We start from the raw sequence: 13,367 nt of genomic DNA, 5'->3' as shown, positions 1-13,367 counted from the left end.
CGCCTTGTGACGGATTCGCGAGGCAGTCTAAAATGTTGCGCTCCAAGTGCGGCCGCTGATTGCCGCGCTGTGATAGCTGCCCACTTACACTCTGAGTCGCCCCCGCAGTGTCCCGATGATCAGTCCCTGATAGGTGGCAGCACTGCGGCAGTAGCTTCGAATTCCCCTCTACTGGTGTTGCTTATTGGATGCGGCGCGAGACGGCGGGCTCCGCCCCGTGCGTTTTATTGCGCGAGCGATAGGTGGGTACGTCGGTAAAATTTTCATGTCGCTCCGTAGATCCACGTCGATCTGTCAACCGAGTGAGTGATAGAAGAGGATAGAGCAGTGGAGTGGAGCGATGGCTTTTGCAACAATGCCAACGTTGCCATGGTGACGTCATATCGAAGTGGGGCGCGCCTCCTGCCTCTGGGCCGTCTGTACGGGTCCTGAGGCTCCCGTCACCGCCTTCACGCGTTGTAGAACGGAATCTGCAGCCAGTGCGGGGTGGAAAAGCTTGAAGCTGGAACAAAGGGTGCAAGATGTTCCCACATTATAAAAAATCCATCAGTGCATCTTCCATTCATGTTTTTTTCGTTCGAGCTGCAGCTGGCCGTAGCTTTCGGACTAAGGACGCCACGCTCCATGTATGACAAACAACTATACCCTGATCCTTTCTTCCCAGTCTCTGGAAGCAATAAACCACGGCCGCTGCATCCATCGAGCGGCCGTGAATAAACGCTCATTCCTCCTGTTTGTCACCGTTTTCAGTCTAAATGCGAGGCCGCACTAGTAGACAGAATCCATCGGAGTGTACGCACGCGATAATGGTTTTTTGTGGTGCCCGTGTTTCGGCGTCGTTCGGCTGTTGTGGTCCGGTACGGCCGCTTATCTGGAGTATCCGTATCCGGGACTGCGTGCGAACGTTCGTGAGTGTAACGGCAGGTGACGCCAGCTCCTGGCGGAAAAAAGTCACGTGAGCGGGATTTCGGTGCCAAGGGACAAAACAAACAAACAAACAAACAAACAAACAAACAAACAAACAAACAAACAAACAAACAAACAAATAAATAAATAAGTAAACAAATAAATAAATAAATAAATAAATAAATAAATAAATAAGTCTGGGAGAGAAGTGGGCACCGACAAAGTAGTGAAAATGAAGAACTTAAAATACGTTTCGGCTCCCGCACGGGAGGCTTGTTCACAATGAATTTACTGCAGACAAAAAACGGACTTAAGTAGGCTTTAAAACGTGACGTAGGCAGCGTGCATAATTCAGTGCAAGGTTCCGCTGTTGCGATTCATTGTGAACAAGGCTCTCGTGCGGGAGCCGAAACGTATTTTAAGTTCTTCACTTTTAGTACTTGGTCGGTGCCCACTTCTCTCTCTAATGTACCCTCCCGACCAGACGGGCGTTCGTCAAACCCTTGACTAAATCACTCAATCGATCAATTGTATTAGTTTCTGAAAATAATGCATGGGGGGTTATATACGGAAAAGGGGTCCTAAGGTCAAAGACTGTAGCGGGACGTCCCGCTACAGGTCGCCACATCGCCACAGAGACGTTTGCCATGTGACAGCAGTATAAAGTAATTCACAGTACTTAGCACTTATCATGCTGCGGCCGTAGTTATACTCGAGGCAATCATGTTAGACGAAGATGACCGCTTCAGGTGCGTGTATGATGCACACGCGGAACATTATGGCGTTAGCGAATGCTTGCGTGCGCCCATGATCAGGCCGCGAACATGTACCGAGGCTGACTATTTTTACGTATCTAACTCGCAAGCTCAATGCGAGAACCGCCATGTTCTTTTCAGGCCGCTTTCTGCGTTTGCAAAATGAAATTCGTACTCAGCCCACCCCGTTGAGCGTGTTTGCTTGAGAGAAACCACCCTGGGAAAGCAAACATTTTATGAATGGCACAAGCTTAGCTTTACAGACAAGTTTTACTGTATGTAAAACACCGCGACGTGTACAGTAAGCGAATTGAAATCGAGGGTTAGATCGAAGCCCGTCTGGTCGGTAAAACGCATGACAACAATAAAAACAATAAAAACTGGCACCGACGAAGAACGTTTATAAAATCCAAAAAAAGACGTTTCGGCTCCCGTACGGGTGCCTTGTTACACAAACAAAATAAACAAATAAATCAATACGACCGGGAAGAGGGTTCCGGTACACCCAACGTTTACCACTTTCGGTGCCGCGCCCAGTCGTTACCTACCATGAGCGTGTACTCTGAAGCTAACGAGATCATTGCACTCCGTAGGAGGCAGTATGCCAAGATGCAAGTGGGTAGGACGAGTATAACGTCCAGCGGTTTACGAGGGCCAGAATAACGTTTGAACTTTATGCCCTTAGCCTCTTCTGTATCGTGAACAGCCTGGCAGTGCTGCTGCTGCACAGCGTTGAAGCTTGTGCGAGCGGGGTGGTACACAAATGGGTTGAAGTGGGTGGTTGTCTCAGTTTTAGCCCTATCGCGGCGAGATCGCGTCGTCGTAAGCTTCCCCGCTCTAGAGTTTGTACAGGGTCGGCCCTTAAGGCCGCCCCTATCTCTCACTTGTATATAGACTTAATAAATGTTTTTTACCACCATCCCGCTGTTTGAAGACAACGCTTCGCGGCGCCAACCTGTTATCATCGCGCACATCGGAAGAGACCGAAGCGCCGTATGGCTTAGGGATGACCGTCAATTGAGATATAATTATTTGCTGCGGGTCTGCTTTTTGTTTGCTTTTTACTCTTTTGATTTGGCGTTGATAAATAAAAAAAAATGGAATACTCGTTGGTGGATTTTTTTAAGGGGACCCTGCAACACTCTTTTCGGCCGTTGAAAAGAGTGTTTCAGGTTCTCGTGTGAACATACGCATCGCCATGGTACCGAAAAAAATGTGTAGCAATTACACCTGGAATGGAGCGAGGTTCATCACTGTGCCAACCTTTCGTATATGCTATCCGCACATCAGCGAGACGCCTTAAAAGCTTCCAGTGATTAGGGAACGCCGCAAGAGTGCTTCGAGACGCCACTACCAAGAAGCTGTGTTCGCGGAGCATTGCCTGTCCTTTATGGCGCCCGGTTTGAACTGCAAGGAACAACAAAAATTCTCGATTTTTTGCATTCTTGCACTTCTTAGTTTCAGTGCATTAGAGACATCGAGAAATCAATTAAAGCAGTCACATTGTGCTCCAGCAGCTGTTTGCCTGTAGGTGAGAACATCAACAGCCGTAATCGTGGCCAACCATGCACTCGCGTGCTGTTCAGCGCGTACTGTCGTGATAAATTGAACTACGAACAACGGTGCGCGCGGTTTTTAGTATATGATCCTCATTATAAGCGAGGGGCGGTGCCTGCGCAGTAATAATAAGTTACCAGATGGCTTTCCCAAACTTATGCCTGCTATGCATACACGGCCCGTCGCCAGGGACGCAGCATCTTTTGGCAACCACGTGCACCGTTGTTCGTATTTCAATTTATCGCGATAGTACATTGACTTCCATGTGCGGCCACTTGAAGGATAAAAGGAACCCCACGGTCGCCGTCAGCGACCACCTACACCAACCCGGCGACAAAATCTAAAGCACACGGTACGCGTTAGAAGAATGATGACGCGGCACAAGCGATGACGCAGCAACGGCGCGCGTCCAGCGACACCTGTACGCGCGCTTCACGGCCGGTACCGCCGGCAGCGCTTCTGGCGGTTCAAGCAGCCTACCTTGCAGAGACGGCCGAATAGACAAACAAAGATAAGCTGGTCATGTCAGGGTCAGGGGCACATGTAAGCTCTCTCGAACTAGGCGACAACGATTGGCGTCGCCTGTGCTGCCCCAAGTCCGCCGCTCGAATAAAAGCGCGTTCTGTCTGAACGGCGTGGGCGAAGCGTGTGCGAAATGGAATCGTCGAAACGGAGACAGCCCGATAATTCCGCCCTAGATTACACAAAGTTGGATCCACCAGGCAGACTGGAAACTTTTCTTTAGCATCTAGTGAATTGCACCGAGTGTATGGAATCAGAAAAAGCCAAAGGGAGGAGAGTGTTGCGAACATATACCGTATTTACTCGATTCTAAGGACCCTCCCTTACTTTCGGGAGAAAATTTGAAAAAAAAAAAAAACGTTTGCGTGCGAATCTAAGCAGCCCCTTTCCTAAGCAACCGTCGCAAGGTGGAAGTCAGACGCGTGGAAGCGGGCCTGAGGTGACGTTGTGGCCATGTCATTTGTGAAGCTTTTAATTACAAACCACTTCAACGGTACAGAAGACGACCTGCTGGGGGATACTGAAAGCGGCGGCCCAAGGAAGATATAACGGGCTGGAATGATAGTACGGGTGACTGAGTATCAAGCGAAAGTGGTGGGTTCACTATCCTCACGTATTTTTCGGTTGAATATTGGTCAAATAATTCCTTGCGCCCGTCTCGTGGAGATACGGCGCCGAAAAAAAAAAAATGTGGGAGAAACGGCGCTCTTGGCTTCACCCCAAGGGGGGGTTGTGGGAAGAAAAGTTGGTCTGCCTGGATTGCAAGATCGGCCTCTGTGATGCCCAGTCGAAGAGCTATGTTCTGGCCCGCTGTTTTGCTCTTTCTTTTGTCCCGGCGATGGTACCTGCAAACTCTGCGAATCACCTGACAGCCAACAAGTCGCTGACCTTGGCCATCTTCTATGGAGCTGCCCTGCCTTGAAGGACCAGAGAAACCGCGCACACGCGCTCATTTCTCTTCAAGTCAGGCGACGAATGCTGCGGGAGTGGACCCATCCCGAAGGGTCTACAGAGCACAGGAAGATGGTCCTCGACTCTCTTCTCGTATATGTTCGAGAAGCCGCCGTACAGGACCACATTTAGTCTGACGACAATTGCTTTGACGGCACCTGTATAAGCGGCGGCGGGGCACGGCGAGAAGCCGAATGATGGTGCCGCGTCAGGAAGCAGCAGTGGCGGGAACGCATTGCCACCGCAGTCAATGACGCCGCCGGCTCGGCATGACGTTTCGCTCTCCGCGCGCGCTTCGTCGTTCCCTGCCCTTCTGGCGCTCCGTGTCTGGGGGATCCACGGCGCAAAATTTTGCCGACTTGCCCCACCTATTGGTGCCGCTTTGAAAACTTTACCATCACTTCCCAAAGTTAGCGAAGCTCGAAAGCTAAAAGTGGGCCCAACCTTGGCTGAAGGTGCGTCCAATCGATCGTCAAACCTTCAAAGACCCAAAAATTGCAAACGAAGAACGAATAACCCATGCGGCGATTTTTCCCGCACTATGTAAACGCATCGTGTAAGAACGATCTATAAATGTATACTGATACATGTGGTCTATGAGATAAAGGTATACTATTGTACTCTAGCTCCTTCATGATCACTCGTGTATTCTCTTATCTAAAAGCGTTCCTTTCGCGCAATTTTCAAGCGACCGTCTTGACACAATGGAAGCTCGGGAGTTTCACCAGCGCGCCGTGTGTCCAGAGATCTTATCAGAGCTTTTCGGTCGACCAACCGGTCTACGGGGAAATGCATTAGTTTTTCGGCAGGACGCCATCGGTCCAACTAAGAAAGATTTCGCTTTGAAATTGTAAGTGATGGGGACAGCGTAGGCATTGGCGGTAACATGGGGCACTGGCCGAACGTCGGCGCGGTATTTCAAACCATGAGTTTTTTTTTTTTTTCATGGTTGAACGAGCTGGAAAGCGCCTGGTGGTCAATTAACAAACGTAACGCTAAAACACACGCGCGATGCATTAGCTTTCGTTGCAGTATGAGTATCACTTTTAGTAATTGGCCATTTGAGCTTGCTTGCGTGAAGTAAGTTTATTGCGCAACTTCAGGATTGGCGAGGAGATTTTCCAAAAAAAAAAGGTTATTTATAAGGGAGGCCGACCTTACTTGAGAGCTCGATATCCCACAACTGCGCCGATCTTTTTATGTGACTACAGCTTGCGTCACGAGAGGTATAGAAAATTGTTCTGAAACGCTATTGCATTCAACGACGTGCGAAACTGCAAGTTTATGAGGAACTTAAAAGCCTTTCCGCGTGATTATCACTGTATTTAGAACATTGTCGAATTCCTTGTAAGTACATGCGGCAATATCTTTGTACATTTTTAACGCCACAGCTAATTCTGTTTCGTTACTGTGCCGAAACGGTGTCCGAAACAAATATAGGATTTTTTTTCTCTCTCGTCGTATTACGTGCTATTGTGATGCCTTTGCGGTTTCTGTCCGAGCAATTTCAACTCAGCGGTTCATCACGCTAAATTTAAACTGAAAGGCGGAGGTTTCTGTCTGTCTGTCTGTCTGTCTGTCTGTCTGTCTGTCTGTCTGTCTGTCTGTCTGTCTGTCTGTCTGTCTGTCTGTCTGTCTGTCTGTCTGTCTGTCTGTCTGTCTGTCTGTCTGTCTGTCTGTCTGTCTGTCTGTCTGTCCATTCCTCTATTTCCTCGAGCAATTACCCCGCTTGTTTAGTACAGAGAAAGCACATCTTGGGAAACGCTTATGCGAAAACGGCTGTAAAACCTCCGCCAAATTGCACGCTGCACACTGCAAATTCTCTCTCGTCGACCAGGCTTGATCCCTCTGTGAAGCTGTCTCCACTTTACATAATAGAGTCGGAAAGCAAAAACAACCCTCCATCTTTCCGGAATGCTCGAATAACCTCAGAGTACCGCGGAAACAAGCTTCTGTGGGAACCGCCGCCACGGCCGAGAGTGCAAGTTTTCGGGAAAGTTTCTCCGCTTCTCACACGCGTTCGTCTGAACGGTAGCGCTGGACGCCTTCTCCTCAGCCGTCGTCAACGGTGCGTAACCTAGCGGGCCCTTCTTGCGGATCATCCCGGCCGCGGCACACGCTGTGCGGTTAATCGCGGGCAGCCGAGCGTTCGTGGGAAGGGCTGCGCTGAAGACGACGCGGCAGGCTCGTCCACTGTGCTCCTCGACCCGGAAACGTGGGCCTTGGGTGGCCGGTCGGGTCCGCTCTCTTTTCCGTCGGTGCGGGAGCGTCGTCACCACGCCGCCAGCGCTCCCATTGTGTGGAGGTGTTAACTGCTCGGCGGCCACCGAGTCACTCGGTCCTGCTGGACACCGCGAAAACGCAGACCCTACGAGCTCCCCAGTGGTCACCTTCTCAGGTCTAGTCTTCTGGTTTCTCACGAAGGTGTCGTCAGCTGGTCTGCATCGAGTTCTACGTACCTCGTTTCGGTTTTCGCAAGGTGTCTTCAAATTTGCGGGAAAAGCAGCTTCTCCAGGTCTTCATCGAAGCTATGTGTTAGGTAGACTCTCGTCCAGCACCTGGGATCCTTGTGAGGCTGTGCGACGTTGGGCGCCAAGTCGGATGCGCGTTGGCGTCAGCGGTATGCTAGTGTTCGAACTGCAATCGTGTAAAGCTTTTACGGTAGGTGCTGTGGTTTTCTGAGACGGTTTCAAATGCTACTACTAACCGGAAGAGCTGTGCAAATGCAACCCCAACGTTCGCAAGACCTCGTGGTCGGGACATAGCATGTCGTTTTTCCTGAACTTCAAAGTGACCGTGAATGTGCTCGTGGTGACTGGTGGCGAGCGGATGTGCACAGAATCGGCAATAGCCGCGTCTTGAGTCTGTTTCTGAAGCGCGTAGAACTGGCGGTAACAGAAAGGTTGCAACAGCGGAAGGCTGGTGTAACAACTTCTGCAGACCGGAATTAAGAAAATTCGCTTCGATTTCAGCTCGTGTTGTCTTAGCTTGGCTACTGGAGACACGTCATGTGCTGCAAGACGAAAGCTGCAAATTAATTTATTAACCATGCAAATAAATCTCCAGCGGGGCCGCTTTCGGTTTTGAGATAGTTGTTCTGCATAGAAGAAGCGACAGTAAACGCCAAGAAAGCCAAATATTCTTTTTTATAACTTTTTCACGCCTTGATTCGAGGTCACGGAAAGCGCTCGGACGAAACAAACTTCCACCGGGTTCGACCATCCCACCGGTTGCCGCCGGGGAAATCATTGATGTCAAGTGAGCGCGCTCTCGAGTCCATTATAAGGATTACGGCAATATAACCTCAGTTCGTACTGCACGAACGTGACTGGTCAATTGGAATGCGTACTTCGCGTCATAGTCGGTGGCCCCTTGCTAGTCGTGACAGCAATGGCGCAGTTGGCAAACAATTCAAACGTCGACGCGTCGTCCAGTAGTCAACTACCATCGTATTGCGGTTACTTTCTTCAACGTGGCTGCCTATTCCTCTTAGATGGATGCGACTCCCGTGCGCGGCTGCCTTTTGCCGGATCGTTGCGGATGTGATGGGACCAACAGTGAGCTCAAGTGCCGGCTGGAGTTGTGTCCGGCAACCGTTTCACAGTGAAACAACGTTGTAGTAACTAAAGAAAAGCAACATTTGGAAGAAAATTCAGAAATCACGTGTTGCACGAACTGCTGTTATCTTCCTGAGAACGCACTTATGCAAAGTTGTACGCAAAAGGACGTTCTCGGTTCGAAGACTGACTAGGGTTATCCCTGGAAGCTGTTTTGGACTGGCCGAAGTTCGCCTCCTCTCGGAATTCGACGAAGTTCATTTTTTTGGGACCACAGGTGTAGTTACCTGTAAATTTTGACAACTGCTGTGCTCGTGCGTGCGACCCAGTGCTCAGGGCACAAGATGCCTGACGGGAAGTGACGCAAGGCGAGGACTGCGAACCATAAAGTTGGAGCACCACGGCTGCATCTCTCCTAGCTAGCTATGTCGAGCCTGTTGAAGCTCTACGGTCTCCAGGTTCAGCGAACGGAGGTTCTTCTCGTGCAAGTGACGCGCATTCGCCGCAAGCGTTCCAAGAGGCAGTCCCGCAAGCGACTCCAAGGGGGCACGTGAGTTGTTGCATGCAGCCGGGGTCGCATTCGGCTTGCGACCGTCTGTTGTGTCTCGGGCCCCCTTTCTTTGCAGCAAAGTTCTCTGGCTAGTTTCTGAAAATTTTTTAGTCGCCGTAAAGTTGGCTTTCATCGCTGCGCGTCGGAGAAGAACTGCGGCAAAGCCAACTTTCTGGTCAATTCTCCGCAGCTCTCTAACTGTTGTATTTATCTTGAAAGAAATCGTACTGAAATTGGCCGCTGAGATGACTGTCGTTACCCAGAGTTTCATTACTTGTCATAATTAGTTCGTTCTCAGTGTAGGTGCAAGCGTTACAGGATTCTCGTATGCTGTCAATGCATGGTTAAGCGGACAGGCTTATGTTTGTCCGCTAGAATAAAGCTCTAGTCCCTCCAAGTTTCATTAAGCTAATTAACTAGCAGGTATGATCAATCGTAAATTTCACACAAAGGTGGTTTGCTGCGTGCACTCCTTGGACTGCACCCAGATTCGCAGGTCATCCTTCTTCAGAGTGGAAGGGCGCCGAATTCTTGGAGGAGAGGGGGAGGGCACTATCGTATTTAGATCTACTTTGATGAGGTCGCCGAGTATTCCCGTAACTTCACTGTTTCATATTGGTATTTCTATACGGCAGCTATCACAGTGGTTTGTGCTTTGACGGAGGGAAAAAGGAAAAGGAAGTGTACAGGGGGGAGGGGGGTGGGGGGAGGGGGGGTGCATGCCGACATTCGCGCCGGCTGGCGTCCGATCTGAAAATATCCCGCAAAGCATTGTTCATTGCAGGCGGGTGCACGATGAGGGAAAGGCAACTTTACGACAGGATGCAGAATTTAGTGATTCATCTATTTATTCGTTCCTTTCGTACCCTATTTCGCGGAGGCCTTGGCTGAATGCAAACAAATATTCTACCATCATCATCATCATCATCATCATCATCATCATCATCATCAGCAGCCTATCTACGCCCATTGCAGGGCAAAGGCCATAAATCTCCATTTACCCCGGTCCTGTGCTAACTGCGACCAATTTATCCCCACAAACGTTTTCATCTCACCTGTCCACCTAACTTTCTGCCGCCCCCTGCCACGCTTGCCTTCCCTATACGGATCCACTTTGTTACTCTTAATGACCAACGGTTACCTTGCCTTCGCATTACATGCCCTGCCCACACCCATTTCTTCTTCTTAAGCTCTACTAATTTAACACGCGTTTGTTCCCTGACCAACTCCGCTCTCTTCTTGTCCCTTAATGTTACACCTATGATCTTCCGTTCAATTGCTCGCTAAGTCGTCCTCATTCTATTCTATATATAACGGCATTTTAACGTAAGAACGCCTCGGTGTTCTTCGCACACAAGTCCCCGACAGCACATAATTCGCCTTTCAACATTTCGGATCTCTGGCTGTCAAGCTGAGTGCCAAGTTTTATAGAATCATAACCAATATATAGAATTTGACCAATAAAGGCGCGTCTGTGTCAAAAAATCAATAGTGATATATAATTGTCTCTGACGTGTGTGTGTGTGTGTGTGTGTGTGTGTGTGTGTGTGTGTGTGTGTGCGTGCGTGCGTGCGTGCGTGCGTGCGTGCGTGCGTGCGCGCATGTGTGTGTGTGTGTGTGTGTGTGTGTGTGTGTGTGTGTGTGTGTGTGTGTGTGTGTGTGTGTGTGTGTGTGTGTGTGTGTGTGTGTGTGTGTGTGTCCCCTGCGTTCACGTACCACCGCTTGTACTCGTAGCTGAGCGATCCGAAGCGTTGCGCCGAGTTCGTGCATGGCACGTTCACCAGCGGCTACTTAGCCTTTTTCTTTTCGTTCATTCTATGGTCCGGCAACCACTTTTAGTAAAGCCCGCACAAATAGAGCCGGCGGTGACCGACATAGATAACTTTTAAGTCTATTTATACACGTACGTAGCGTCGTCTCCAAATGAGTTCATGCAATTTACCCCCCGGCACGTTCGCGTCAGCGCTAAGACGTCGGGTCTCCAGGCGACAACCCTCGCCGTCAAGCGCCCTTGTTACCGCGGTGTCGTGCGGACAGTTCGGGCCGCTCTTCAAACACGCCGCATCGCAGCGCGCCTCTTCCGCGGGTCATTTTAAAAATCCTCTCTCCTTGATTGTTAAACACGGCGCCTTCCGTTCCCGCGCTTTCTCCGCCATTGTTCCGGCCGGCGTCCGCTTCTAATTACAACACGATTATCCCCGGCGTACACCGCTATGTACGCCTCCCCCGTGCATTTTTGAAAGAAGGTGGCGAGCTTCATATGCTTGGTATATTCAACTACTCCCCCCCCCCCTCTCAGCGCTTGCTTTGTCGTTGGGAAGCGCACGTCCTGCAACAGTCATCAACGAGGGAAAAAAAGAACACCCGCAAGAGAGAAGAGAATAAACTTTAATTAATTAATCTAGGAAATGCTTCAGAGAGGCGTCCTCATTTCAGGATGCCTTGGGCTCGGGCCGCGTTGACAGCCCTTTCGATCAAGCATAGCTAATCTTCGAGTCATCAACGAAAGAAACCATGCGCCTCTACGGCTAACGACGGCGATGGGGGAAGGTGACGCTTTCTCGTGACGGATTGTTTGGTTGTAGTCTGAGTTTGGACTGAGTTTCGACCATGATGAAATGGGGCAATCGGACACACGGCAGCTTCACAAAAGCGACGGACCCAGGTTCGATTCCGGCCACAGGAAGCGTACTTTTCTTCTTTCACTTCAGCCACGATCATTCATCATCATCGGTAGAGACAGTTGGCTTTCCTGCAGGGCGCTTTAGCGTTACAGACGCCATCAGTATGAACACTAAAGCTTCGCTTAAAAAAAAAAAAAACACCTGCACCAGTCATCGGTGGGAAAGAAAAGAACACCAGCAACTGCACCGTTCCTGCAACACAAAAAGCGTTAAGACCGTGCCATTCGGCAGTACCATGGCATATGGTTTCATACTAACATATACTGGAGGGAAATCTGGCGCCACTGTCTAAGGGAGCCGCGCTTTAGCGAGCGTTCCGTCATGTACCGGGAAGGAGCGTTCCGCTTGTCCTTGGCACGGCTCATGAACAGGCTGAAAAGTTGGCTCTGGCTGAAAAAAAAAAAAAAAAAGCAACCGAATATTACTTTAAAAGGTTCATGAAATTTGTTTTGTTATCATAAAATTTAACCTCCAAAAGATTAATTTACTGGTAATTATTTAGAAGCTTCATGTACGAACAAAAAAAAAATGTTACTCTTTTTGGTTGATTTTGGCTTCGAGAAAAAAAAGAAGCCTTGTGGCTAGCTAAGTCAAGTAGGCGAGGAACGTCGCTAGCGGCAATGGCGCCGCCCTCGGCGGCCCGCGACTGCAGCGACAGATTTCCCTCTAGTATACATTAGTATGAAACTCTATGTAGCATGGTTCAAAGAATGGACTAGGGCATCCAAAGATTGGAGCGGCTGGAAGATGATGGGAGAGACCTTCGTTCTGGCGCAAACACTAACAGGCTAATGTCGATGACGACGACGACGATGATGACGATGGTGGTGGTAGTGGTACTTTCAAATTTTTGTTATCTTAGTTTTTACTTGCAGATCTTTCCATTTGCGCAGAGAGAAGTGTGCGCATTCCTAATCTGGGGAAAATTGGTATTATGATAAGCCGCATAATTCCGTTCGTTGAAACCAACAGGAAGACCTTCAAGCAATGTTCCAGCTTTTCACAGAACAAAACGAATCACGTCATCTGAGAAGTGAAGCCTTTTCAAGCTTATACAAGAGCAAATCTCGGCACTGATATCGTCGCTCTTGCTAATCGTCGCTCTTGCTAGTCTTTTTTCCCCTTCCCCTTATGGAGAATAACTGTGGTACTGTGCAGGTACCGATGCCTGGTGCCTCCGAACCGGCTCGCCCGGGGAGCGTCGGCCAAGGATGTGTGCCGAGCCATTTTGGACCAGGTGCCCTTCACGGACGCCTTCCAACTCGGTACCAGCAAGGTGAGTTTCGTTGTCTTAATGTATGGAGAAATTCAAACGCATGAGTCCGCGCATGCGCATTCCTTCTTTGCAGATTTCGGCATACAAAAATACCTCTCTGGATAGCAAGTGAGAAAAAAATCGCTCGGGTTTAACACTCCTAAATTTGGCTATCAAGAGCGCAAAGACTGTGCACACAGTGTTTCGCGAAACTTCGCCTTTGATTAAGATTTTTCTGCCTTACGTCTAGCTATCTCTACCAGATGATTTAATTCAGCCTTTAGCTTACACTGAAGGGCAAGCACACACAGCCCAGCCGGCGCGCAATCCATGGCGAGACTGAGGGACCAAGCGCCGTCGAAGCAGCCGTTCCACCCTCGCCTAGTCACGTGGTACCGCAGCAGCGAGGCTCCGAGCGAGCGAAGCGTCAAGAAAGCCGCATCTTACGCGCCGGCGGTTGAAGGTCACTTGCGACGCGACGGATGACCTTGAATGATATAGTGTAGTAAAGCTTTCGCTCTAAAATAATACACACTGTTCTGGTCAGAAAGAGACAAAAACACAATCTCCATTTTCAAAAAATTGTGCGTGGTACACTTTTGGCTCGAACCAGGTGTAACCCAGCAGCGG

The 13,367-nt window shown here is 49.6% G+C and overlaps 1 protein-coding gene across 1 annotated transcript in view; it reads left to right on the top strand.

Moving 5' to 3' along the window:
* LOC144138379 (unconventional myosin-XV-like) overlaps window positions 1–13,367 on the top strand; it is a 157,126-nt gene that overhangs the window by 45,764 nt on the left and 97,995 nt on the right. The window contains exon 16 of the mRNA XM_077670633.1: window positions 12,641–12,758. Within this exon, the coding sequence (XP_077526759.1) occupies window positions 12,641–12,758 (118 nt within the window). The remainder of the gene's footprint in view (window positions 1–12,640; window positions 12,759–13,367) is intronic.

This window comes from Haemaphysalis longicornis, unplaced genomic scaffold, assembly GCF_048455015.1.
Source record: "Haemaphysalis longicornis isolate Haplotype H1 unplaced genomic scaffold, Haemaphysalis longicornis Haplotype H1 scaffold_5, whole genome shotgun sequence".
Lineage (NCBI taxonomy): Eukaryota > Metazoa > Arthropoda > Arachnida > Ixodida > Ixodidae > Haemaphysalis > Haemaphysalis longicornis.
This window is presented reverse-complemented; position numbering and strand designations above follow the sequence as displayed.